Raw genomic sequence first — 23,314 nt, 5'->3', positions numbered from 1 at the left:
CATTAGGGTGAGTCATTTATGATACACATTTCATTTTTGGGTGAACTAACCAACATTATTTACCTACTTGTATTCTGACCACAGTATATAATGAATTAATATTTATTCGAACAGGTCAAATGACCTTCAAACATTTTGGAGGGAAAATAATTTGGGTTTTCCATTGGTGCATACAGTGATATATGACAGTATAGAATACATTTGGTGCAGATTATTTCAAGTGCAGCCTTAAAATATGCTTGATTGGTTGAAGTGTTGCTCTTTCTCAGATTAGCATATTCATGACACACCTGTCTAACTACGGGAATGACCGTCTGGGTCTGTACACCTTCAAACGGCTGCTCGACTTCCTGCTCGCAAGGACTCATCTGAAACTACAGACGCTTCCTCCAATGCAGCTCGCCGAGAAATACTTCCACCTGTTCCCGTCTGACGCCGAGCCCCTCTGGCAGGTCAGTGTCACTGTCAGTTCATTTAGGAGGAGTTCAAAGTTTAACAAAGTGTTGAAGAGGAACCACGTATAAATCTACACAACACGCAAAAAAGAAACGCATACAGTAAAACAAAGGATGGTAAAATTAAAAAAACATGTACTATAAAGTCATTGTATTTACAGGATTACAGTTGGAATTGATCATTTAAATAAATGCGATCTTGTGTTCAGGACCCCTGTGAGGATAAAAGACACAAGGACATTTGGTCAAAAGAGAAAACCTGTGACCGCTTCCCCAAGATGCTGCTCATCGGCCCTCAGAAGACTGGTGAGGAGCGACACCGCCACCTGATGGACGTATCCAGAAAAGCTCTTTACGCTGCGAGATAGTGATGCAACAAAATGTTTTAATAGAATTGAATTCCTTTTATCATAAAACCAGTTCACACTACACTTTATATGATGAAAAAAATATAAATTAGACATGTAATTGCCAGTGGTGGCTGTTAGGTTTTAAATTAGAGGATGCACATTAAATTGTAGGGTTTTAAACAATTTATGTTCTGCATAACTGCTTTAAAATGGCTTTTTTGGGGTCACTTTTACACATAATTTAAAGAAAATGATTCTAAATGGAATTAAGGAATCGCCTGCACCTCTATTCACTCTTTTTTTCAATAGATTTAAAATGAAGAAAGTCAGCCAGAGGAGTTAAACCACTCATACTTTTATGAACTAAACAAACATTTTTAAACTAAATTAGGTTAAATGAGGTTTTTAAACTAAATGAGGAATTTCTTTCTTCTGCTGAACACAAAAGAAGACATTTGGAAGATGTTTTCATTCCGAAACAACTGATAAAAACCTGCTTTATATCAACACTGTGTCCTTAAGAAAAAACATAGACACATTCTTGAACTTTCGCCATAAACTGTCAACTTATTTGCAACCTCTTCTGCATTTGTGTGATAATGACTGTATCGTCAGCATACATTAGGATAAATTGTTAAAATAACATGGGTAGATCATTAAAAGGTTAGTTCGCCCAAAAATGAAAATTGTCATTAATTATTCAACGATGTTACCATGTTTAAGGCCCAGAAAGGTACTGAAGACATTGTTAAAATAGTCCATGTGACTCCAGTGTTCAACCGTAATGAGATGAAGCGACAGAATACTTTGTGCAAAAAAACAAACCTTTATTCAACAAATTAGAAATTAAATTTCTTCTGTTCTGTGTCTGTCTGTGTTTACGTGGTGTAATCAGTGCAATGCTTATAAGTTCTACGTCAGAACGCCGGCTCACTGTTGGCCTCTGATTGGCCAGCTTCTGCATCAGCATCACATGCATTGTTTGATGTCACATGCTGTGCTCACGTGAACTGGTGTTTTGATGTAGAACCCGGCAGCATTGCACAGATTACACCATGTGAACAGCGTAGGAAACTGACAACTCAAAAAAAAAAAAAAACATTTTATGCACAAAAAAAGTATTCTCGTCACTGCATTCAGGTTGAACCACTGGAGTCACATGGGCTATTTTAACCATGTCTTTACTACCTTAATGGACATTAAAATTGACTATTACAGTGCCTAGCGAAAGTATTCGGCCCCCTTGATCTTTGCGACCTTTTGCCACATTTCAGGCTTCAAACATAATTATATGAAACTGAAATTTTTTGTGAACAATCAACAACAAGTGGGACACAATCATGAAGTGGAACGAAATTTATTGGATATTTCAAACTTTTTTAACAAATCAAAAACTGAAAAAATAAGTGTGCAAAATTATTCGGCCCCCTTAAGTTAATACTGTGTAGCGCCACCTTTTGCTGCGATTACAGCTGTACGTCGCTTGGGGTATGTCTCTATCAGTTTTGCACATCGAGAGACTGACATTTTTGCCCATTCCTCCTTGCAGCACAGCTCGAGCTCAGTGAGTTTGGATGGAGAATGTTTGTGAACAGCAGTTTTCAGTTCTTTCCACAGATTCTCGATTGGATTCAGGTCTGGACTTTGACTTGGCCATTCTAACACCTGGATATGTTTATTGTTGAACCATTCCATTGTAGATTTTGCTTTATGTTTTGGATCATTGTCTTGTTGGAAGACAAATCTCCGTCCCAGTCTCAGGTCTTTTGCAGACTCCATCAGGTTTTCCTCCAGAATGGTCCTGTATTTGGCTCCATCCATCTTCCCATCAATTTTAACCATCTTCCCTGTCCCTGCTGAAGAAAAGCAGGCCCAAGCCATGATTCTGCCACCACCATGTTTGACTGTGGGGATGGTGTGTTCAGGGTGATGAGCTGTGTTGCTTTTACGCCAAACATAACGTTTTGCATTGTTGCCAAAAAGTTCAATTTTGGCTTCATCTGACCTAGAGCACCTTCTTCCACATGTTTGGTGTGTCTCCCAGGTGGCTTGTGCCAAACTGGCAAACAACTCCTGGTTCAAGCTCTTGTTCTCTCCAGACTGGACTATTGTAATGCTCTTCTGGCTGGGCTTCCAGCATGCACTATCAAACCCTTGCAGCTGATCCAGAATGCAGCGGCGACAGTGGTGTTTAACGAGCCGAAGAGAGCGCATGTCACGCCTCTCTTCATCAGACTGCACTGGTTGCCAATGGCTGCTCGCATCAAATTCAAGGCACTGGTTCTCGCCTACAAAGCAATATACCAATATACCTAAACTCGCTTGTTCAGACTTACACACTCTCCAGATGCTTGCGTTCTGCGAGTGAGCAATGCCTCGTGGTTCCATCCCAAAGGGGCATGAAATCTCTCTCACGGACATTTTCCTGGACCGTTCCCACCTGGTGGAATGACCTGCCGATCTCAATGTGTGCTGCTGAGTCTGTAGCCATTTTTAAAAAACATCTTAAGATACATATTTTCCAATTGAATAACAATAAAGAATAGCACTTAACTATCCATTTAAATTTTGTTTGTTTGTCCAAAAAATAAAAATAAAATAATAATTGTTTGTGTTCTGTGCTTAATTAACTGAGACTTCTTACAGCTCTTGCAGGTTGTTGGCCTTGTTTTTTATTGCTTCTATTGCTCTCCCCTTTTTTTAAGTCGCTTTGGATAAAAGCATCTGCTAAATGATTAAATGTAAATGTAAACTTTAAACAACACTTTTTATGGATATCTTTAAGAAATGGCTTTCTTCTTGCCACTCTTCCAGAAAGGCCAGATTTGTGCAGTATACGACTGATTGTTGTCCTATGGACAGAGTCTCCCACCTCAGCTGTAGATCTCTGCAGTTCATCCAGAGTGATCATGGGCCTCTTGGCTGCATCTCTGTCTTCTCCTTGTATGAGCTGAAAGTTTAGAGGGACGGCCAGGTCTTGGTAGATTTGCAGTGGTCTGATACTCCTTCCATTTCAATATTATCGCTTGCACAGTGCTCCTTGGGATGTTTAAAGCGTGGGAAATCTTTTTGTATCCAAATCCGGCTTTAAACTTCTCCACAACAGTATCTCGGACCTGCCTGGTGTGTTCCTTGTTCATCATGATGCTCTCTGCGCTTTAAACGGACCTCTGAGACTATCATAGTGCGGGTGCATTTATATGGAGACTTGATTACACACAGGTGGATTCTATTTATCATCATTAGTCATCTAGGTCAACATTGGATCATTCAGAGATCCTCACTAAACTTCTGGAGAGAGTGTACTGCACTGAAAGTAAAGGGGCCGAATAATTTTGCATGCCCAATTTTTCAGTTTTTGATTTGTTAAAAAAGTTTGAAATATCCAATAAATTTTGTTCCACTACATGATTGTGTCCCAGCTGTTGTTGATTCTTCACAAAAAATTACAGTTTTATATCTTTATGTTTGAAGCCTGAAATGTGGCAAAAGGTTGCAAAGTTCAAGGGGGCCGGATACTTTCGCAAGGCACTGTATGTTGCTGTCTATGGATGGTTCAGAGAGCTCTCTGATTTAATCAAAAATATCTTAATGTGTGTTCAGAAGAAGATGAACAAGGGTCTTATGTGTTTGGAACGACATGAGGGTGAGTAAACTATGACAGAATTTTCATTTTTGGTGGAACTAACCCTTTAAAAATGTACTTGAAGTCCTAAAATAAATGAAACTAAATCTTGGTTAACGATATTAGTTAACTTAAAACAATAAAAAAAATATTTCTAAAGCATTTGTTTATCTTAGTTAATGTTAATTTCAGTACATACCAATACATTATTAAATTCAAGAGATGTATCTGGTCATATTTAACGGACCTGTGCTGAACTAACAATAAACAGTTGTATTTTTCATTAACGAAAGATTAATAAACACTGTTAATAAATGTATTGTTTATTGTTAGTTCATGCATTAACTAATGGAACCTTGTTGGAAAATGTAACCAACAAAACTATTAAAAATGGCAACAACAACATTACTAAACATAACGAAACTTAACAAAATATATAAGTATATGAGTGATACTACAATAGCACTGATGTTTAGCAGATACTGTGGTTAGCATGGTCATTTTCTTTCTTTGCATTTCAGGAGCAACGGCGCTCTATTTATTCCTGGGGATGCACCCTGATCTGACCAGTAATTATCCCAGTAAAGAGACGTTTGAGGAGATTCAGTTCTTCAGCGGGCACAATTATCACAGAGGCATCGACTGGTGAGCGCCAGCACAGCAACAAACGTCACACGCTGCCGGAGGCTCTGAAACTCTCGGTCTGTGTATTCATTTCTCTGTTGTCTGTGTTTTCTCTCTCTCCTGCAGGTATATGGAATATTTCCCCCTACCGTCTAAAAGCAGCTCTGATTATTATTTTGAAAAAAGTGCCAATTATTTCGATTCGGATGTAGCCCCGTCCAGAGCCGCAGCGCTGCTGCCCAAAGCTAAAATCATCTCGGTCCTGAGCGATCCTGCAGACCGAGCATTCGCATGGTACCAGGTACATATATATACGACACGTGCAAACATCACTCATTTACTCAGTAACTATAGATTTACTAGAGTAACCAACTATTTAGCTGTCATTTGTAGTAAAACTGTTCTATTAAATGGTCCTTTATTAAAATTAAATGTATCAGTATTTTTATGTAACCTTGAAAACACTTAAAATCATTATACCATACTTATTGTACAGTGATTATCATGGTGTTTTATCAACATTTCTATGACCGACGTGGTTTGTACTTTAGTCACCTTAGTTTATTTGTACTGTTTTGGCTATAAAATTAAAGATTACAATCCTTCAGTGTAGAGTAGACTAACAACTTATCATTATTATTTAAAATGTAAAAAATAACGTTAAATCAATAAAATTGGGCTCAAAGGTAAATATTTTATTTCCTCTCTCCAGCATCAGAGAGCTCATGCTGACCCTGTGGCTCTGAAATACTCTTTCCATGAGGTCATTACTGCATCCCACGATGCACCTGTGAAGCTGCAGATTTTGCAGAAGCGCTGCCTGCTCCCAGGATGGTACGCCACACACCTCAAGCGCTGGCTCGACCACTACCACCACAGCCAGGTCTGTGTGTACATGAGGACGTATGACGCTCTTATACAGTGCTTTTCTTTACAATATTCATGCGTTCCCCCCCTTACAGATTCTGGTTGTGGACGGTCAGACGTTAAAAACGGATCCAGCTTCAGTCATGGAGAAGATCCAGGCATTTCTTGGTTTGGAGAACCGAGTTGACTATCACAAAATACTGGCGTGAGTTTGAGCATGAACATGGAACTTCCAAAATGAATGTGTGTGTGTGTATTAACTAATTGTTTTGCAGCTTTGACCCAAAGAAAGGCTTCTGGTGTCAACTGCTGGACGGAGGACAGACCAAGTGTTTAGGGAAGAGTAAAGGACAGAGATACCCAGACATGGACACACAGGTACCCCCCCCACACACACACACACACACACCTGAACGCCAGCACAACATCTAGTAAAGTCAAGCCAATTTTTTCTGTATGTTTCAAAGCAGCTTTACAAAAAGTTGTAGTGTTATGTCAGTGATGTGTTAGTGCTTTACCATAGAGCATGTTAAGGTTTTAAACGTTATGGCAATATAAAACAATGAGATCTTAGATCTAGCTGTATTGTATTTATAGTGTTAACACATTTATCAAAGCCTGATGCATTTATTATTTTCACGTCCTGAGCCACATTGTTTAAATATCAAATTCCCTCGCGCCCATCTGTTCACACATGCTAGTCTGAAAACGGGGTTAATTCAGGCACATTGTTTGTGCGTTGCTATTTTGAGGAACTGACCACGACTCTGCCATTGACCAACAAAAACCTATTCTATAGTCAATAGCGCAGTATTTTTGGTGTTATTTAAAGGGTGTGTTAGTAATGCGCACCTATAGGCGGGTACACAACACTTGTGCACTCTGCTTATTACACACACAGGGATGCACAGCAGCACACAACCATTTTCAAATATGAAAAATTAAAGGATTAAAATCTAAAAGATTATTATTGTGTACATAAATATTAAAATGGCCACATTATAATGGATGGTCATTGCATGTATCAGAATTAGCCTACCTATTCACCGTAATGACGAGCAGGCGTGGCGTCATTGGACGAGCGGATCCGTTTCCTTGCTAGATAAGTGAACAGTTTTTATGCTTGCAAATTCCACCATGAAAATAGCGAATCCACCATGGTGCGAGCGCAACTGGCTTTTTTTTCTTTTCTATTAAGTTATTTAAAGGCTGTTCAGTTTTTTGAAAAAGCAAGATTAAGTGATTCTCAAAAAGTATTAACGAAAATAAGATTGGATGTCACAGGTGAAAAGTCATCAATCATCAATCATGTTAAAGATTTTAGTTGAAATGAACTCATGCCGTGGAAAAGATTTTGGTCATATTGGCCATATCTACTATCCAGAAATTTCATTGTCATCAAACTGAAATATTTGAGTTTATTTTCAAAAGAAGTAGTGTAAATTGACATTGACTGTTTGTCTCTGTCAGTCTCAGGTGTTTTTGAGGAGCTACTACAGAGACGGTAATATCGAGCTCTCTAAACTGCTGTATAAGATGGGTCAGAGTCTGCCTGGCTGGCTCCGAGAGATACTTCTCAACATCAGGTAACAGAGTCTGTCGCGATGCTGGATGCCACAAATGTCTGGAGTCCAGATGATCATCCGGACTGGACCACATGGAGTTGGACATGCAGGAGGAACAGAACCCCTCTGACCGGAGTTTGTTCTTACCTTAGATGAGTTTAGCCGTTTCATCATGGAAACACCTTAAAAGCACATTAACTCACTGATACTAGCATTTAAAAGCCAGTATTTATGAACTAACTTCTGATCAGACTGTGTTGAACTAATATGAAAATCGTCCCGCTGACAGAATCACTTTGCACTTCGAGTGATGATACGAACTTGTGAACAATTTTTTTACTCAACAAATTTGATACAGACTCAATACAGTTTTATAAAGAAGTCAAAAATCATGACGACGAACTGATATGGACATCTGCTTTTTTTTTTTTTTTTTTTTTTTTTTACATTTGTAACACTTTTTTTGAGGGTTTGGGTTAGTTTTATGTTTTCTAACATGGATGTTTCAGGATCTTCGTTCTTCTGTGAAACTCTGTCAAAGCTCTGAGAATGACAGAAAGGCACCTAGCAATAGTGCATATGATTTGTGCACTATATCCCAGGTCTTCAGAAGTCATGTGATGCTTTGAGTGAGAGTGACAAACATAGAGAAATTTAAATTGTATTCATGTTCATTCTACGAAATATCATCTTTTGTATTTTACAGAGGAAAGTCATACATGAATGACATCACTGTGTGTTTTTGTGAACTGTCCCCTGAATTTGCAATTTAAAGGTGCAGTGTGTAATATTTATGAGGATCTAATGACATAAATGCAATATAATACACATAACTATGTTTTCAGTGGTGTATAAAGACCTTACATAATTTACTGTTATGTTTTTATAACCTTAGAATGAGGCATTTCTATCTACATACACCGCGGGTCCCCTTACAGTGAAGTCGCCATTTTGCGCCGCCATGTTTCTACAGTAGCCCTAAAGGGACAAACTTCTCTACAGACCTCTAGCTGCTACTCTGCTGTCTCAGACGACATACTTGTCCTGTGTCGGCCACCGTAGCTTCTCTACGTGCTTTGAAAAGAAGGGGTGAGCGGTTGCAATTCACAACCTCGCTGCTAGATGGCACTAAAATTTACTAAAACACTTTAAGTGTTTATTGTATGAGTTTTTTTATAGTATCCGTGTATCAGTTAATTTCCACATTATGATTGAAACTAGTGATTTTATTAGGGGGAATGCATTATTAAAGCAATAGTTCACCCATAAACTAAAATTATGTTTTGTACTCTTTCAAAACCCCTATGACTTCAGTGGGACACAAAAGGCACAATATTGTTGTGTGAAGTCTGTTTTCTGAAGCTATATGATATTGGTTTGTTTTTAAATCTCATTCACAGAGGCATATTTTCAATCTCTTCAGGTTTGATGTCAATGAAATCAAACACCACTGGCTTTCATATCTCATAACAGCATTTTTCCTTTAACTTTCCTGGATTTTTTATTTATTCATTAATTTTCCCTCATAAAGGTCAGCTGTCGTCTGTGTTGACTCGAGCTGGCAGGGGCGGTTCTGTTTTTACGGGGCTGTCTGTCATCTTATCCCCCCTAAAACTATAATCATCTCTCTGAAAGATCAGGCCAGTGCTGCTTTAAGAAAGTTTTTAATGATCATGTTTTTAAGTCTTATTTTAAACATTTGAGTTATTTTAATGTACTCGCACGCTGTGATAGATAATTCTGTCCGTGCACGTAGAAAGCTCCTTCTCAGGCACACTTTACACCTGTATTAACATGCGTTTTGGTTGACTGGATTACAAGTAGACTAGGGAGACGCATTCCTGTTTACACCTGGCATTTTAATCTGTCGCTTTTGTCATTTTCAACTATTTCTATCCTGATTTCTTTGAGGGAGGGTCTGTGGGCTGTAAATGTTTGTGTTTTTTCAGATCTTACGATCTATTGGACAAAAACAAAATTATGTCAAAATCCCCGTCTTGACGAGTATCCATGTAAACAACGGTTTAGGTGCACTATGTAACTTTTCCGTCCGCTAGGGGGCGCCTATTCAAAACAAAGGCGTAGTCCAATTTGAGCTTGGGGCATGTGGTTTTCACCTTATAGCCGATGGAAAAGAATCGGGATAGGACTCAGGGTTATTATGAGTGTGTTTAAAATGATGTTATGACGTTACTCTGCGTTTGCTCAGCAGCTGCTGTGACACTTGTTCACACTGCTAAGAGTAAAGCGCTTCTGCCAAATGAAACCAGAAACCGAGGGTAACGCAGATATGACGCCATTGACTGGCGACTCCATCAGATGTCCCGGCTCCTTGGTTAAAATAGTAATTTTCTCACAATTTACAAATAGTTGGAAACATTTGTGATATTGTAAGTACTCAACTGAACAAAATATATAACACCGGCCTAGTGGTTTTTAGATATTTTACTGAAAATGTTTTACATATTGCACCTTTAAGAAAATATCAGATGTATTATTATAATGAATGCGTGCATTAGGTCTTAAAGTGACAGCTGCCTCATATACCTTCGGTTTGCTATGTTCATAATGTTAATCAAACAACAAAAGTTTATATGATTTGTATTTTTGCTCTCTTGTATTTATTTGTGCTATTACTTTAATTTGTTATTATTTTATTATTGTCTTAATATTTAGACTTTAGGGTAACATGGAGGAAGATGCTTTTACTTTTAAACTGTAACATATTTAGATATAAGTTTAGCATGTGCAGGATGACGATGCATCAACTAGTGTGTTATTACAGGATATAAATAGAAACATTTGCTAATTTGGTTGTTATAAAACAAAATGTAAAACTATTGAAGAGGTTACTCCACTACTGGGGTAAAGAGCTCCCCTGGCTAAACTTTTACAGAATGTATAAATGTCTTTTGATTGTGGTCATTGTGACTTAATATAGTGGTCCCAATTTACAGTGAGGCTCCACTTAGGCAGTGCTCTCTCCTACACATTCCCCCTGAAGAGCAAATCCTAACCGCCTCTGACAACTGCTGGGATTTTCTCTCATGCATGAACATTAAATTATAGACTAATGAATTGAATATTGGGAAGATGATGGAAAACAAATCACAGATGTGTCCTTTATTATAGGAAATCTGTGGTGGTAACATGGCAAGAATACAGTGGTTTTACATCTGTTTTATTACAAGTGTGTTCAAAAACATGGTAGGCTTATTACCACAGTTTTTATGGATTATTGATATGGTAATACAATGTTAGTAGAAGCATCTTTCAATACACGATCCACAAATTAATTATCATGTTTTCTTCTTTGTTTGATGTCTGACTTGGTCAAACAGATGCAGATTAGAATTGAGAAAAATAAACCACACTACTACTAATTTTGGTGTGTGTGTGTGTGTGTGTGTGTGTGTGTGTGTGTGTGTGTGAGAGAGAGATCTTCAGATGTCATGTTGTTGCTATGGTTACACATCTCCTAAATGTGTTTTATGAGTTTAATTACTCTCAGGTTGTGTTTTGGTTTGAAAAGCTCCTTAGAGAGTTTTAGATTATTAATGTGAGTTTCTCATTTCCAATGAAGTGGCTTTCTTGAAACTTTCAGTCATGGCTAGAGACTTTGTTTTTTAAAACTAGAAAGCTTATATCCTATGATACATCAGTAATGTATAAAAATGCTGTTGTAGAGTATTATCATCTAAGGTGATGAACCACATGGTGGCAGCAGAAGCCTCGTATATTGTATGGTATATAAAACGTATTTTGTCAAACAGTCTCGTAGACATTGCATCGAATGGGAAAAACCCATGTATGGCCATTTTACACACACATATTGCATAAGGTAAAATGGTATAGCCTATCAATTCATTCAAATAAACAAAGTTTGGCTAAAAAAAAATCCTAAAACCTGCAAATTTATCAGTGAATGAAAACAAATCCCATAGTTTTTGCCTATAGGCTACCTGTCATTTCACTTATTTAAACAGCTAGGACATAGCATAACATATAAATAAAATATAATTTTTCCAAAAAGTTTTGCTCAGTTGTTTGTTTTGCTCATTAACAATGTAATGACTTTTTTTAATGGTTAGCACAAATGCACAATCTTTTGTGCTGTAGATTTTTGTTGATACCAAACCATCTTAAAAACATACCAAGTACAATAACTATGCAGTTTTAATAATCATTTATTTCCAATAATAGTAAAAGGATAAGATAGGAATAACGATATCGCTGGAACCATGTTCAGAGCGGGTTATTTTTTTCAGCTGATGATTAAAACACTGACATACAATCAGAATCCACCCAAACATTTAAAGCAACAGACAACAAAGGTAAATGTTCTTAAACTTGATCGATAATAACGTGGCAGAAAATGACCAGAGACTTTTCCTGATTTAGCTTTTGTGCTAACCTCCTGGGAAGTTTTTTTTGTGAATTATGTCATTACATTGTTTAGAGCATAAGAAACAACTGAGGAAAACTGTTTGGAAAACTGATATTTTATTCATATGTTATGCTATGTCCTAGCTGTTTAAATAAATACAATCACAGGTAGCCTATAGGCAAAAACAATGGGATTTGTTTTCATTCACTGATAAATTTGCAGGTTTTAGGATTTTTTTTTTAAACCAAACTGCTTATTTAAATGAATTGATAGGCTATACTATTTTACCTTATGCAATGTGTGTGTAAAATGGCCATACATGGGTTTTTCCCATTCGATGCAATGTTTACACTGTATCCAATTTGCATATTATTGTGTTTATGGAGCAACATGTAAAGAAAAAACAAGTCTAATAATGGAGTAATATAATTGGCAAAAAAAATCATAATATCTAATAATTAATAGGATATGTAATTTATTTTCTTATTTGCTTGTTGTGTCTCCCAAAATGCCGGATAAACGTCATTTAAGTCCTGTTGTCCTCTGAGGACATGGAATTAATAAATGCCCTGTTTTTTAACAGAAAAAATGTAATATTGATTAGAAAGCCCATAACATTTCCCTAAAAGATTGATAGATTGATTTATAACAAACAATATGAAAAGTCAGATTTTAATTACAGATTATAATAAAGTCAAATTATAATTACAAAATACTATCATATTTCCAAAAGAGTGCTTAATTTCATCACTAAATGAATGTCCGTCGTTTTTAAAGTCCAAGGAGTTTTTTGTTGTGCTGGTGAAACCTCCAAACATTCTCGTAAATCTGGGACACGTGTGATGTTGGAGAAATTATATCAAATCATCCAGACTGAAATTCCACTAAATGTGTCAAACTTGCATTACATTACACAGTAAGGTGACCAGACGTCCTCGTTTTCCAGTGACCCGACTGGAGCTGTCCCCGTTTTACAGCTCATCTAGACAACAAGCTATGCATGCAGCAAGCGCTGGTTATAGGACCAATCGTGTAGTGATTATTTTTACCAGCAGATGGCGCTGAGATATGCTAGCTAGAAGTACTTGGACGCGCGCGCCGCTTCTACTTCATGAAGAATCGAGAGCAGAGCGCCATTAACATCAAACATCATTCAACAAGAAACATCGTTATCGAGGTAGAGACATATTCATTAGAGATATATTCAACTAGTTTGGATGTGCTTTATAACACGGTCTCAAGGGGGCGTAATTGTTTTGCACAATTTTAAACGTCCCCACAATTTCTACAGTCAGAAGTAATAAACAACTAAACATTTACACTTGCAGCAAATACATTGACAGAATACACACACTTTCTGCTTCAAGTAAGCCTAAAATTCAAACTAACAAGCCGAAATAAGAATAGTAGCCTAATAGTAGGCTACAATGGGTTAGGCCTACTGTTTTCATTGTTGATTTTATGTTTTATTTTTTTCCTGGTGTGGTCTAGGATTAAAACCAAACCAAAAATCGTAATAATCAAACTAAATCATAATAATAACTTATGTTAAGAGTTTGGGGAATTTAAAAAATGTTTTGTCCCTGTTTTTTTAAACTAATTATCATTTAAAATGAGATATTTTGACCAATCAAATAGAAAAAGTCCCCGGGTTCCATTTCAGAAATCTGGTCACATTTTTACACATGAACATTAATCTAAAACCAGACGAGTTTGTCAAAACAAATATTGAATGTTGGCTTGACAGTCTTTGAGGTAAAGTTTGAAGGATATGCAGCAATGTGTGGTTTGAATTCTTGAGCAGACGAGAGGTTGAGTGGAACAGAGAAGAAGATTGAAGGACAGGAAAGTTGAGCAATGTTGATATTTTTTAGTAGAAGTATGACCACAGGGGATTTTTTCCCCTGTCTCTTTTAGTCTCTGTAAAAATGTCCAAGTCAACCAAAATAATCAACCCTATAATGCCTACGGTGTCATATGTGATGCATTATTTCTAAAGCCTCTAAGTCAGGAGTTGTCAAACCTGCTCCAACACACTTACCAGCTATACGTTGATCACCGTGACTAGCTGGTTCAGGAGAGTTTGTTTAGGGTTGGAGACTCCTGAAGGGATCAACGACCTGATCATAGCTTTGCTGAAAAAACGTTTGCACCCTATCGAATACCTGATATAGACAATTGTGTGCTTGATAGTGTTTTACCAACATCAAGCACACAATTCACCAAACTGTTTAAACTTGGCTAGCAATTAAAAACCCCTTTAGTTTAACTGTAAAACGCTTTTTGCTGTGAAATGTTTTTTTTTTTTTTTAAGAATAGTTTTTATTATCAGTAATATGTCAAGATGAACACTTAGGCTTTGATTATCCATGAATTATATTTCAGAAAATCATGATAAATGTGAGTACCAATTATGATCCTTCAGGCTTTTTTTATGGAAGGTTTATCTCAGTCATCATAGCGCATTGCATTATGTTTTAAACCAGAGCTTTAATAAAAAATAAAAACCTAAGCATTTAAATATCTTCTTAATAAGACATATTATTGAAGATAGAGTGATGAATGATATTTCTATGGTTTTATACTCTAGAAGTAGTCTGTTATTGTTCTCAGACTAATTTAGTAGTCTGTAGTCAGACCTCATTGATTTAATTACATCAGAATTTTTTATAAATATTAGCATCTGCATCAAATTGCATATTGCTGCTCAGTTTGGGCCTCTGAATAAAATATAATTTATTCCTGCACATTTACACTATATCAGACACATGCAAACTTTTTTTCTTATATTTTAAGGTTAAATAAACGTTATTTTATTTTCTTCTGACTATGATGTATAACTAAATTACCATGAAATTATTGTAAACAAATATTTTCATGATTTATCACAACTTTTTATCTTTTGTCAAATCAACTTAGATGATTAATGTGGTTCAGATAACATCATATTTTGAGTTTCTATTTATTAAACCCATCTCCTTCAATTTTTATTTATTTAATTTAACTCAGGAAACCAGGTAACTTACTTTTTAAAGTTAAGCCAACACATTTATTTTTACAGTGAGATAGACTGATGTGAAAAACATGTTGCATGTGTTCTTTAGATCATGAGTGTCATCCTTTATCTTCCTGCTTGTCTGTAAACAAATGTGTTGTCAGGCAACCGTGCTGGTAGTGGGCTGTTAACGGAGGGTCATGGCCGGTATTGTTCCTGAAATGCTCCCCCTCCCCCTGAAGCAGGAGTCTGAAACGCTCTGCTCCAGCGGGAGGGAGAAGAAAGCCTTTATGAAGGCCTCCGCACTTACGGGAACCAATAAAGAACACATTCCTACGGACCGTCCGGAATGAATGTGTACAGGATTCCGATTGGAATTTGGAAACATTCCGAGCGGAATCTCAAAAGAAATTCTGTATCAGAATTAAGATCCGGATCAAATTTTGATTGGATTTGGATTGTACAAAACTGAGATTTAAAAAAAAAACCTAATTTGGTCTCAATACTGATAATAATAGTAGTACAGTATAGAATGTTGTGTTCTTAAAGAACATTCCAGCCAAAAAACAAACAAAAAAAACCTAAAAAGTAATGTCTGGGTAGTTTCTCCTTAAGCAATGAAAAGGTCAAGTCACATTGATTTCTAGCGCTCTATACAATACAGTTTGTTTTACCGTAATAAGCAGGAAAAACAGAATTAATGTTGTAAAATTAATCATTTCTGAAAGCCGTAAAGCAGCTCCACGGAAGACAATAGTGTCACTATTCAGATCAGTTCAGTCCAGTGTTGGTAAATTGTGGCTTTTGTTAAAATTGCCTACTTAGATTTTTCTCCTGAGGAAAAAATGAGTATGCTTTTGTTTCATACACTTAAAAATAAAGTGTTTTTCTGCAACAATGCATTAGTAGAAGAAGCATTTATGTTTCCCCAAAGAACCTTTCTGAAAATAACCATTCTTTGCTTGAATGATCCAAAAAAGCTTTTACCACTATAAAGTTTCTTCATGAAACCACAGATTCTAATCGTAAACCTTTTATTTAAAAGCATATGAGAAACAATAATCTACTTCTCATGTCTCACTGAAGTTTGCTGAGCAGTGTGATTGTCACATGTGCTTTGTTAGAGACGTGTGATGTAGTCTATTGCTCTGTTTTGAGGTGTGTGTGTGTGTGTGTGTGTGTGTGTGTGTGTGTGTGTAGGGTGGGGGTTTCTCTGGGCCCCTTTTTTTCTTGTTTCCTTGGTCACCCTGATGGACACACACACACTTTTGCTATGGCGGCCTCAGAGACGTGCAGCACCGTGCCTGAGTCTCCTGAACCAGAGTCCTGCGACGGACCACAACTGGACCAGGACCAAAACCAGAACAAGAAGGAGGAGGATGATGAGGACGAGGAAGATGAAGGGTCTGAGCTTCAAAACCGGGAACCTTCGGATCCGGAGTGTGTGGAGGAGAGATTCCGGATCGACCGGAAGAAGCTGGAGCTCATGCTGTACGGTGTGTGTTTGATCGATGACTGTCATAGTTTTCTGTAGAAGCTTCATTAATCTGATTGTTTTGTCTATGCAAACCCATTTAGAAACCAACCTGTTATGATTTCCAGCAAATGTGCTTGTGTGTGTGTGTGTGAGATGTGATTATCCATGAGCTTCAGATGGATGTGGTGTGTGGTGGTTCTGCTGTGATGAACAGGTTTAATGGTCTGTTATCATGAGCGGTCCAGGACGATTCTGGAGTTGAGTCGAGTTAACAGCCTGCTATTCATCAACACGAGCTCCAGGTGACATTCAAATCCCTCAGAGATGGAGAGCGAGAGACAGATGGAGCTTGTCAGAGAAGAGAGCGGGGAAAGCTTTGGATCCGGTGTAGAGGCGTCTCCTAAAATCAGGGCTAATGAGTCATTTTAAGATCTTCCTTAAGTACTTAGTTTTTTCAATGAGAGACAGTCGAACACAGTCTTGCAAAGTATACTACTTTCGACTTGTAGAAGTACACAGGCGTTTGACGCATACGCAGTTCTGAGCAACCTCTCGAGTTATAACCCGTGTAAATACTGCAAAAAAAGAAATGCTGACACTCGCGTACGTGTAAAACGTCAAGTATACTTTGGCCTTAAGATGTTAGATGTTTCACCTAAAATTCCTTATAAATTCTTTAATTATAAATAGATGTTTTTATGTTTTCTTGAGAGTCTTTGAAAAACTCACTGCCATGACACTAGGGTTTTGTAGGTGGTTGCCAGGGTGTTGCTATGTTAAGATGTTCTGCAGGTTGTTTTTGGCATGTTGCTAGCCTCAGACGTTACGTCTACGGACCGTTGGCTGAACGTCTGATGCATATGGCACACTTTTCTGGAAACGCTTTAGGAGTTTCAAAGTTGTCATCTGATTGGTTGAATTCTACAGGTGTCCTCAAGACGTGTGTGTCGTGTTCTTTAACGGTCCGCCTGGAAACAAATGCCCTGACGTCAAACTCCCTCATGTCGTTGTGTTTACAAAAGAGCGCTGACCATGATCAACTAGACGCTGGATTTTCAAACGTTTGTGAAGTTTGCATTGTTCCAGTACTTTTGCACAATGTTCTCGAATGAGTCATTTATAGACGCACGCCGGTCTGTTATGGCAGGGACATCGACTTTACATTTTCACGCCCCCTAAACATGACGCTCAATGAAACGGACTGTGATTGGTTGTGTTAACTGTCAATCAAATGTCCTCTTGGGCGGTCCTTGACCAATGAAAGCTGCGATGGAGTCCAGACCTTCTGCAGTTAGACTGAAGGCCTGGCTACGCAGACGAAGTGGTTGCTAGCAGAGTTATTATAGTTAAGTAAAACTAAAACCATAAAACATATTTTCATTACTTAAAGTAAAATAAATATAAATGTTTTTTAGCTTAACTTTATGTAATAACAACTACAAGTGAAATAAAAAATAATAATAACAAATGTACAGATATATAAAAAACACAATTACTAAAAAATTGAAAATGGAAAAATAAAAACTGATTAAAAATGTTACTAAAAACTACTAACTACTAGAACTAGTATCACAATGACGATACAATAAGTTCACGCCATGTCTTAATTACCATAATTACCAGATGACAACTCGTGATGTTCTAATCAATGGCAAAATGAATCTGCAGTGGTCACATGGTACAAGTCGGAGCTTTCTGAAAATTTCGAGTTTACAAGTTGTAACTCCAAATTCTAAGGACTTTAGCTGAGCACTTCTGGATAGTTGCTAGGGCATTCTAGGTTGCTATGTAGTTTCTTTCTGTCTGGTGTTCAAGAGTCCTGCACTCTCGTCTCTTTCTGTGATCTAGTCTGTAGATACGGCTCGGGTTCCTCCTCTATCGTGCATGTGTTGTTTTTTTCTTCCCCATGCAGCTGTTTTCTGGTACAGCAGGTGGAAATGGTGCGTCCGATCAGTCTGTTAAGCAGCAGCACCATCTTCCCAACAACACACACGATTTGAGGAACCATTCATTACTGGAGCATAAACCCTGCACTTACACACAGTACTTTAATACTGATTCTTGCTTTAATCTGTTTTCTTGTTCCTCTGTGTTTGTGCAGTATAGATGCTCATTGTGTCTTTGGTTTGGTGTGTTTGCTTCTTTCACAGGGAGGTGAATTAGTTTTGCGTCAGCATCGTTTGCTCTAACATAACTTTGCTGTTTGACGCCGTTTCTCAGCGACTTTGTGGTGTTTTTCTTTTACACACACACACACACACACACACACACACACACACACACACACACACACACACACACACACACACACACACACACACAGTTGTTCAGTCATTCTTGGTTGCAGAGCTGTGTAACCCGTGGTGATAGGGAGTGGCGAATGAAAGGAGGATGTTCTGCCTAACCCTGTAAATGTCACTCTGGGGCAAATGTGTTTAACTTTACCACCCCTACACACACACAGAGAGAGAGAGACGGAGCGAGAGAGACGGAGACAGAGAGAGACAGATAGACTTTATATGTTTGAACTCTTTTTAAATCTTAAGATGTTTTTTGAGTTGTGTAGTTTCTTTAGAGAACTGTCACCTGGACACAGTTTTAACAATCCAAAAAACAATTCAGAACACACACACACACACACACACACACACACACACACACACACACACACACACACACACACACACACACACACACACACACACACACACACACACACACACACACAGTTCCATCCATCCATCGTTCTGTCGGTCTCTCTATCCATCCATCCATCCATCCATCCATCCATCCATCCATCCATCCATCCATCCATCCATCCAAATTTAGAGAACTATCACATAAACACAAACTTTGAACAATCCAAAAACACACACTGCATGAATGTTTGTATTTATTTTAGTAACTTCTAATTTATTGGTAAACCATAAAGTATAAATATAACAAGAACTTTAGAGAACAATCACATACTGCTGGTCACAGTTTTAACCATCCAAAGACACACACACACACACACACACACACACACACACACACACACACACACACACACACACACACACACACACACACACACTAGAAATAGTCAAAATATCTAGCAAAAAGTCACTATAGAAATTGTGTGAAAAGTGTGCAATATAAATGTAATATTTAAATTCTGTATGATATATAATTGAAATATCTGATTAATATGACATATCACCCTGTCTTTAGCTCCTGCAGAAGGTTCTGGATTGTCAGGCGAGGAGTTCTTCGAGAAGGTAAGAATTCAAGTAATACATCTAATATTAACTTGTCTCATTTTCAGATTTAAGCATTTATGTGAAGAACCTCACAATAAATTGGGCTCGCTGGTGTGACTGTTACCTACATCTAGAAATCCTGTCAAACCAGCTGCCATCTGAAGGCATGGTTCAGACTCGCTCGTTTTAGTATGAAGATCACATGCTGGTGCAGTGCAGTTTCCTGGAAGAAAAAAGTCACTCAAGTGATTTTTTTTCAAACAAACAGAACAGATTGAGGTGTTTTGAAGGCGAAACAAGGAGCTTTGTGATGCTAATGAGTCATTGTCTCTGTTGAATGGAGGATCTGAAGATGCAAATTAAATGTCTTTTGAACACTGAGTTTCTCTTCCTTACACACTCATTGTTTCAGGTGATGAGAGAAACACACACACAGGTGAAATGGCCGTCCAAGCTGAAGATCGGTGCAAAATCAAAGAAAGGTGAGTGATGTCACACTTCTGTGGTCATGTACTGACCCTCATGGTGTCTGAAAAACACAAAAAGAGACTTTTAGCTTAATGTCTGAGCTGCTGTTTTATGACCAAAAAGTTAAAAATGCACCATAAAAGTATCATACAAGTGCACTTAAAGTTGTAAAAAGAACAATGAAAATACAAGAAAATATTTTTCAATTTCATTTTTTGCACTTGAAAATTTCGTGTTTAACTCAGTGTGTTATTTGCGATTTCTTTGTAATTATTTGTGAGCTTTTCTAGAAGTTTCTGAGTGAAAGTTTCAAAGAAAATCCTACGGCCATTTTTGTTTTAGTGTCATAAAACTAGTCAGTATGACTATTTGCCATTGCCAAGTGTTTGGTTACATGCAATTTCATTTGCCATCACTGACATCTGACCTGGTGCAATGCCTCTTCATGCTGCATTATGTTGAAATATGCAAATTAGATTTAATATAGAGGTATCTGGGGGAGTAAATGTGTCCATCCACCTATTGTTATGCTCGTTTTGGGATATTGTATAAAAACGCTGGCTGGAATACACATAACATAACGTATGCCCTTAAATAAGCCATATATATATATATATAGTTTTTTATCCATTAAGAACAAATGCACAATGAAAACACATTTATCGAATAAATGTACCTCTTTGCACAACAAAAAAACTCATGTGACTTTGCCTCAGCAGTGCATGTGACTGTATAACTGGACTAACCAGCATCCGGACGCAAGAGAACATGAGAAATATATTGGGAAAAAATAGCCAAAGTGGCTTCCCTGATTTCAGCAACTTTAATTTGTATTACTTCCTGCAATTTCCCAGGAAGTCACGATTTTGTTCTCTTGAATGCATGGGATGGAAACGCTGCTTTATTTGCAAATGTTTTATGCAATATTCCAAGTTTGCGCATAAGTTAAATTCACAACTTTGGATAGAAACGTAGTGAGTGATGACAGAATTCATTTTTTTGGGGGTGAACTATCCTTTCAAGACAACATTTATTTACATTCTCACTGCGGTGAACATCAAGTTTTTTATGTTCTTTATCTGTCTTTGTGGTGTTTTTAAAATGCTTTCAGACAAACCATGTGCAAAGTCGTAAATCAACAGCTTTGTTCAGTATTTTCTCTTAAAAACTCCAGTGAACCAGACACGTCACAAACTACCTTGTAACCAATTACATCAACATGCGTGCAAGCTTTAGTGTATCATTAGCTATGCTGTGAAGCAGGGGAGTTTCAAGATACATTTATTTTCCCCTTTCAGTCACGTTTGACGTACATCGGACGTCTCCATTCCCTCTTTCAGGGAACGAGGGTTAACCGAGACGTTTTTGATGATATGAAAAATTGTGTACATTTCGCAATATAGCAGGTGAATTATGCATATGATGTATATTACGAAGTTACGATGGACTAGCCTATGCTTTTCTCCACTGACAGTCTAAGATGTTCAAAGCGTTTCTAAGGATGATTGTCAGAAGGCAGCAGTCGACTCTGAGATGGCAAACAGGAACATGGTTTGTTTAACATTAGCAAAACATTATAAGCTGTTTGATAATGTAGTCAAGAAAAAGGCTAATCATACACTAAAAAATTGTTGGATTAACTTAAAAAAAGTAACTAACCTGGTTGCCTTAACATTTTGAGTTTATTGAAATAAAAAATTTGAGTTGATACAATGAAGGAAATTGGTTTAATAATTAGAAACTCAAAATATTATTGTATCTGAACCACATAAAAGTGATAAATCATAAAAACAGCACAATTTGGCATGTTTCACTGCGTCATCACAAATAAAACACAATTATCCAATATGCTTACTAAATCTGTTAATACATTTGTTTTTAAAGGTTGTCGATTCTCAAAAATGTTCATTGTATTAACTCAAATTTTTTATTTCAATGACCTCAAAATTTTAAGGCAACCAGGTAACTTTTATTTTTTTAAATAATGTTTTACTGTGTAGTAGTGTTGTGTCCAACGTTGTAGAGAGCAATACCTTTGTGCAGCGTTTACTACAGTAACTTGAGTAAAAGTTGTCTGAGCGGGTCTATGAGTTGGTGTGAGTGAGTGGAGGCGGGGCTAATTTGCATATTCTCGGATCCGCGTATACTAAATGAAGCAAGGGTGTAGAATTACATTCACTATTTTAAGGCATGAATAATTTTACACATGAAACTTCTGATCTAATCAAAACACAATGCATCTCCATCCACATTTTTTTTCCCACTGAATAATTTGTTTGGCTCAGAAGCATGCGGCATTATAGAAGGAAAATGCATTGTGATGATTTGTGAATTTCTGTCTAGATCCTCATGTTAAAGTGGAGGGAAAAAGAGCAAACGTTCTGGAGGCCAAACGGATGATTCTGGAGCTTCTGGAGACTAAGGTGAGAGTTGACCTGCTTTCGTTTCTCTTATTAAGGAGTGTTGATCTGTCTTGTGGAGATCTCACCCCAACCCACCTGTGCACAGGTGAATAAAGTCACTCTGAAGATGGACGTCACACACACGGAGCACTCTCATGTGATCGGTAAAGGGGGCGGGAACATCAAGAAGGTCATGGAGGACACTTCCTGTCACATTCACTTCCCTGATTCCAACCGAAACAACGGCACAGGAGAAAAGAGCAACCAGGTACTCGGATATGAAACCACAGAGTTTCTTCTCATCCTTGTGGCATATACTGATCGAAATACTAAATGCTACATTTTTCACATACCTGCAGGTGTCCATTGCGGGGCCGGTTCAGGGGGTGGAGTCTGCACGGAGACGGATCCGGGTCAGTGAGGCGCCATTCTAATTAAAGGGTTAGTTCACCCAAAAATAAAATTTCTTTCATTAATGACTCACCCCAATGTCGTTCCACACCCATAAGACCTCCGTTCATCTTCAGACACAGTTTAAGATATTTTAGATTTAGTCCGAGAGCTTTCTGTCCTTTGAATGTAAGTGTATGCCCACTTGCTGTCCACATCCAGAAGGTAATGAAAACATCATCAAAGTACTCCATATGTGACATCAGTTGGTTAGTTAGAGTCTTTTGAAGCGGCAACAATACATTTTGGTCCAAAAATAACAAAAAATATGACTATTCAGCATGGTCTTCTCTTCCGTGTTCCTCAAATAAAGAATAAAACGCTCATGATTCAAGATTCGGATCGCGTGTCAAACTGCCAAACTGCTGAAATCACATGGCATTGGCGATACGAATCACGACTCAATC

General features: G+C 37.6%; 3 protein-coding genes across 3 annotated transcripts in view; 2 read left to right on the top strand and 1 right to left on the bottom strand.

Annotated features, from left to right (window-relative positions):
* Positions 1-7,928, top strand: part of ndst1a (N-deacetylase/N-sulfotransferase (heparan glucosaminyl) 1a) — a 38,762-nt gene extending 30,834 nt beyond the window's left edge. The window contains exons 9-16 of the mRNA XM_067456976.1: positions 270-452; positions 665-761; positions 4,952-5,075; positions 5,181-5,355; positions 5,767-5,937; positions 6,017-6,126; positions 6,197-6,299; positions 7,392-7,928. Of these exons, the coding sequence (XP_067313077.1) occupies positions 270-452; positions 665-761; positions 4,952-5,075; positions 5,181-5,355; positions 5,767-5,937; positions 6,017-6,126; positions 6,197-6,299; positions 7,392-7,511 (1,083 nt within the window). The 3' untranslated portion in view covers positions 7,512-7,928. The remainder of the gene's footprint in view (positions 1-269; positions 453-664; positions 762-4,951; positions 5,076-5,180; positions 5,356-5,766; positions 5,938-6,016; positions 6,127-6,196; positions 6,300-7,391) is intronic.
* Positions 1-23,314, bottom strand: part of cd74a (CD74 molecule, major histocompatibility complex, class II invariant chain a) — a 152,907-nt gene that overhangs the window by 44,909 nt on the left and 84,684 nt on the right. The gene's annotated exons all lie outside the window — the stretch shown is intronic.
* bicc2 (bicaudal C homolog 2) overlaps positions 12,964-23,314 on the top strand; it is a 34,713-nt gene continuing 24,362 nt past the window's right edge. The window contains exons 1-7 of the mRNA XM_067456463.1: positions 12,964-13,050; positions 16,069-16,364; positions 19,559-19,605; positions 20,000-20,069; positions 22,399-22,478; positions 22,564-22,725; positions 22,817-22,870. Coding sequence (XP_067312564.1) covers positions 16,142-16,364; positions 19,559-19,605; positions 20,000-20,069; positions 22,399-22,478; positions 22,564-22,725; positions 22,817-22,870 — 636 coding nt within the window. The 5' untranslated portion in view covers positions 12,964-13,050; positions 16,069-16,141. The remainder of the gene's footprint in view (positions 13,051-16,068; positions 16,365-19,558; positions 19,606-19,999; positions 20,070-22,398; positions 22,479-22,563; positions 22,726-22,816; positions 22,871-23,314) is intronic.

The sequence above is a fragment of the Pseudorasbora parva genome, chromosome 11, assembly GCF_024679245.1.
Source record: "Pseudorasbora parva isolate DD20220531a chromosome 11, ASM2467924v1, whole genome shotgun sequence".
Classification (NCBI taxonomy): domain Eukaryota; kingdom Metazoa; phylum Chordata; class Actinopteri; order Cypriniformes; family Gobionidae; genus Pseudorasbora; species Pseudorasbora parva.
Note: the sequence above shows the minus strand (reverse complement) of the source record. Positions and strands in the feature narration are given on the sequence as shown.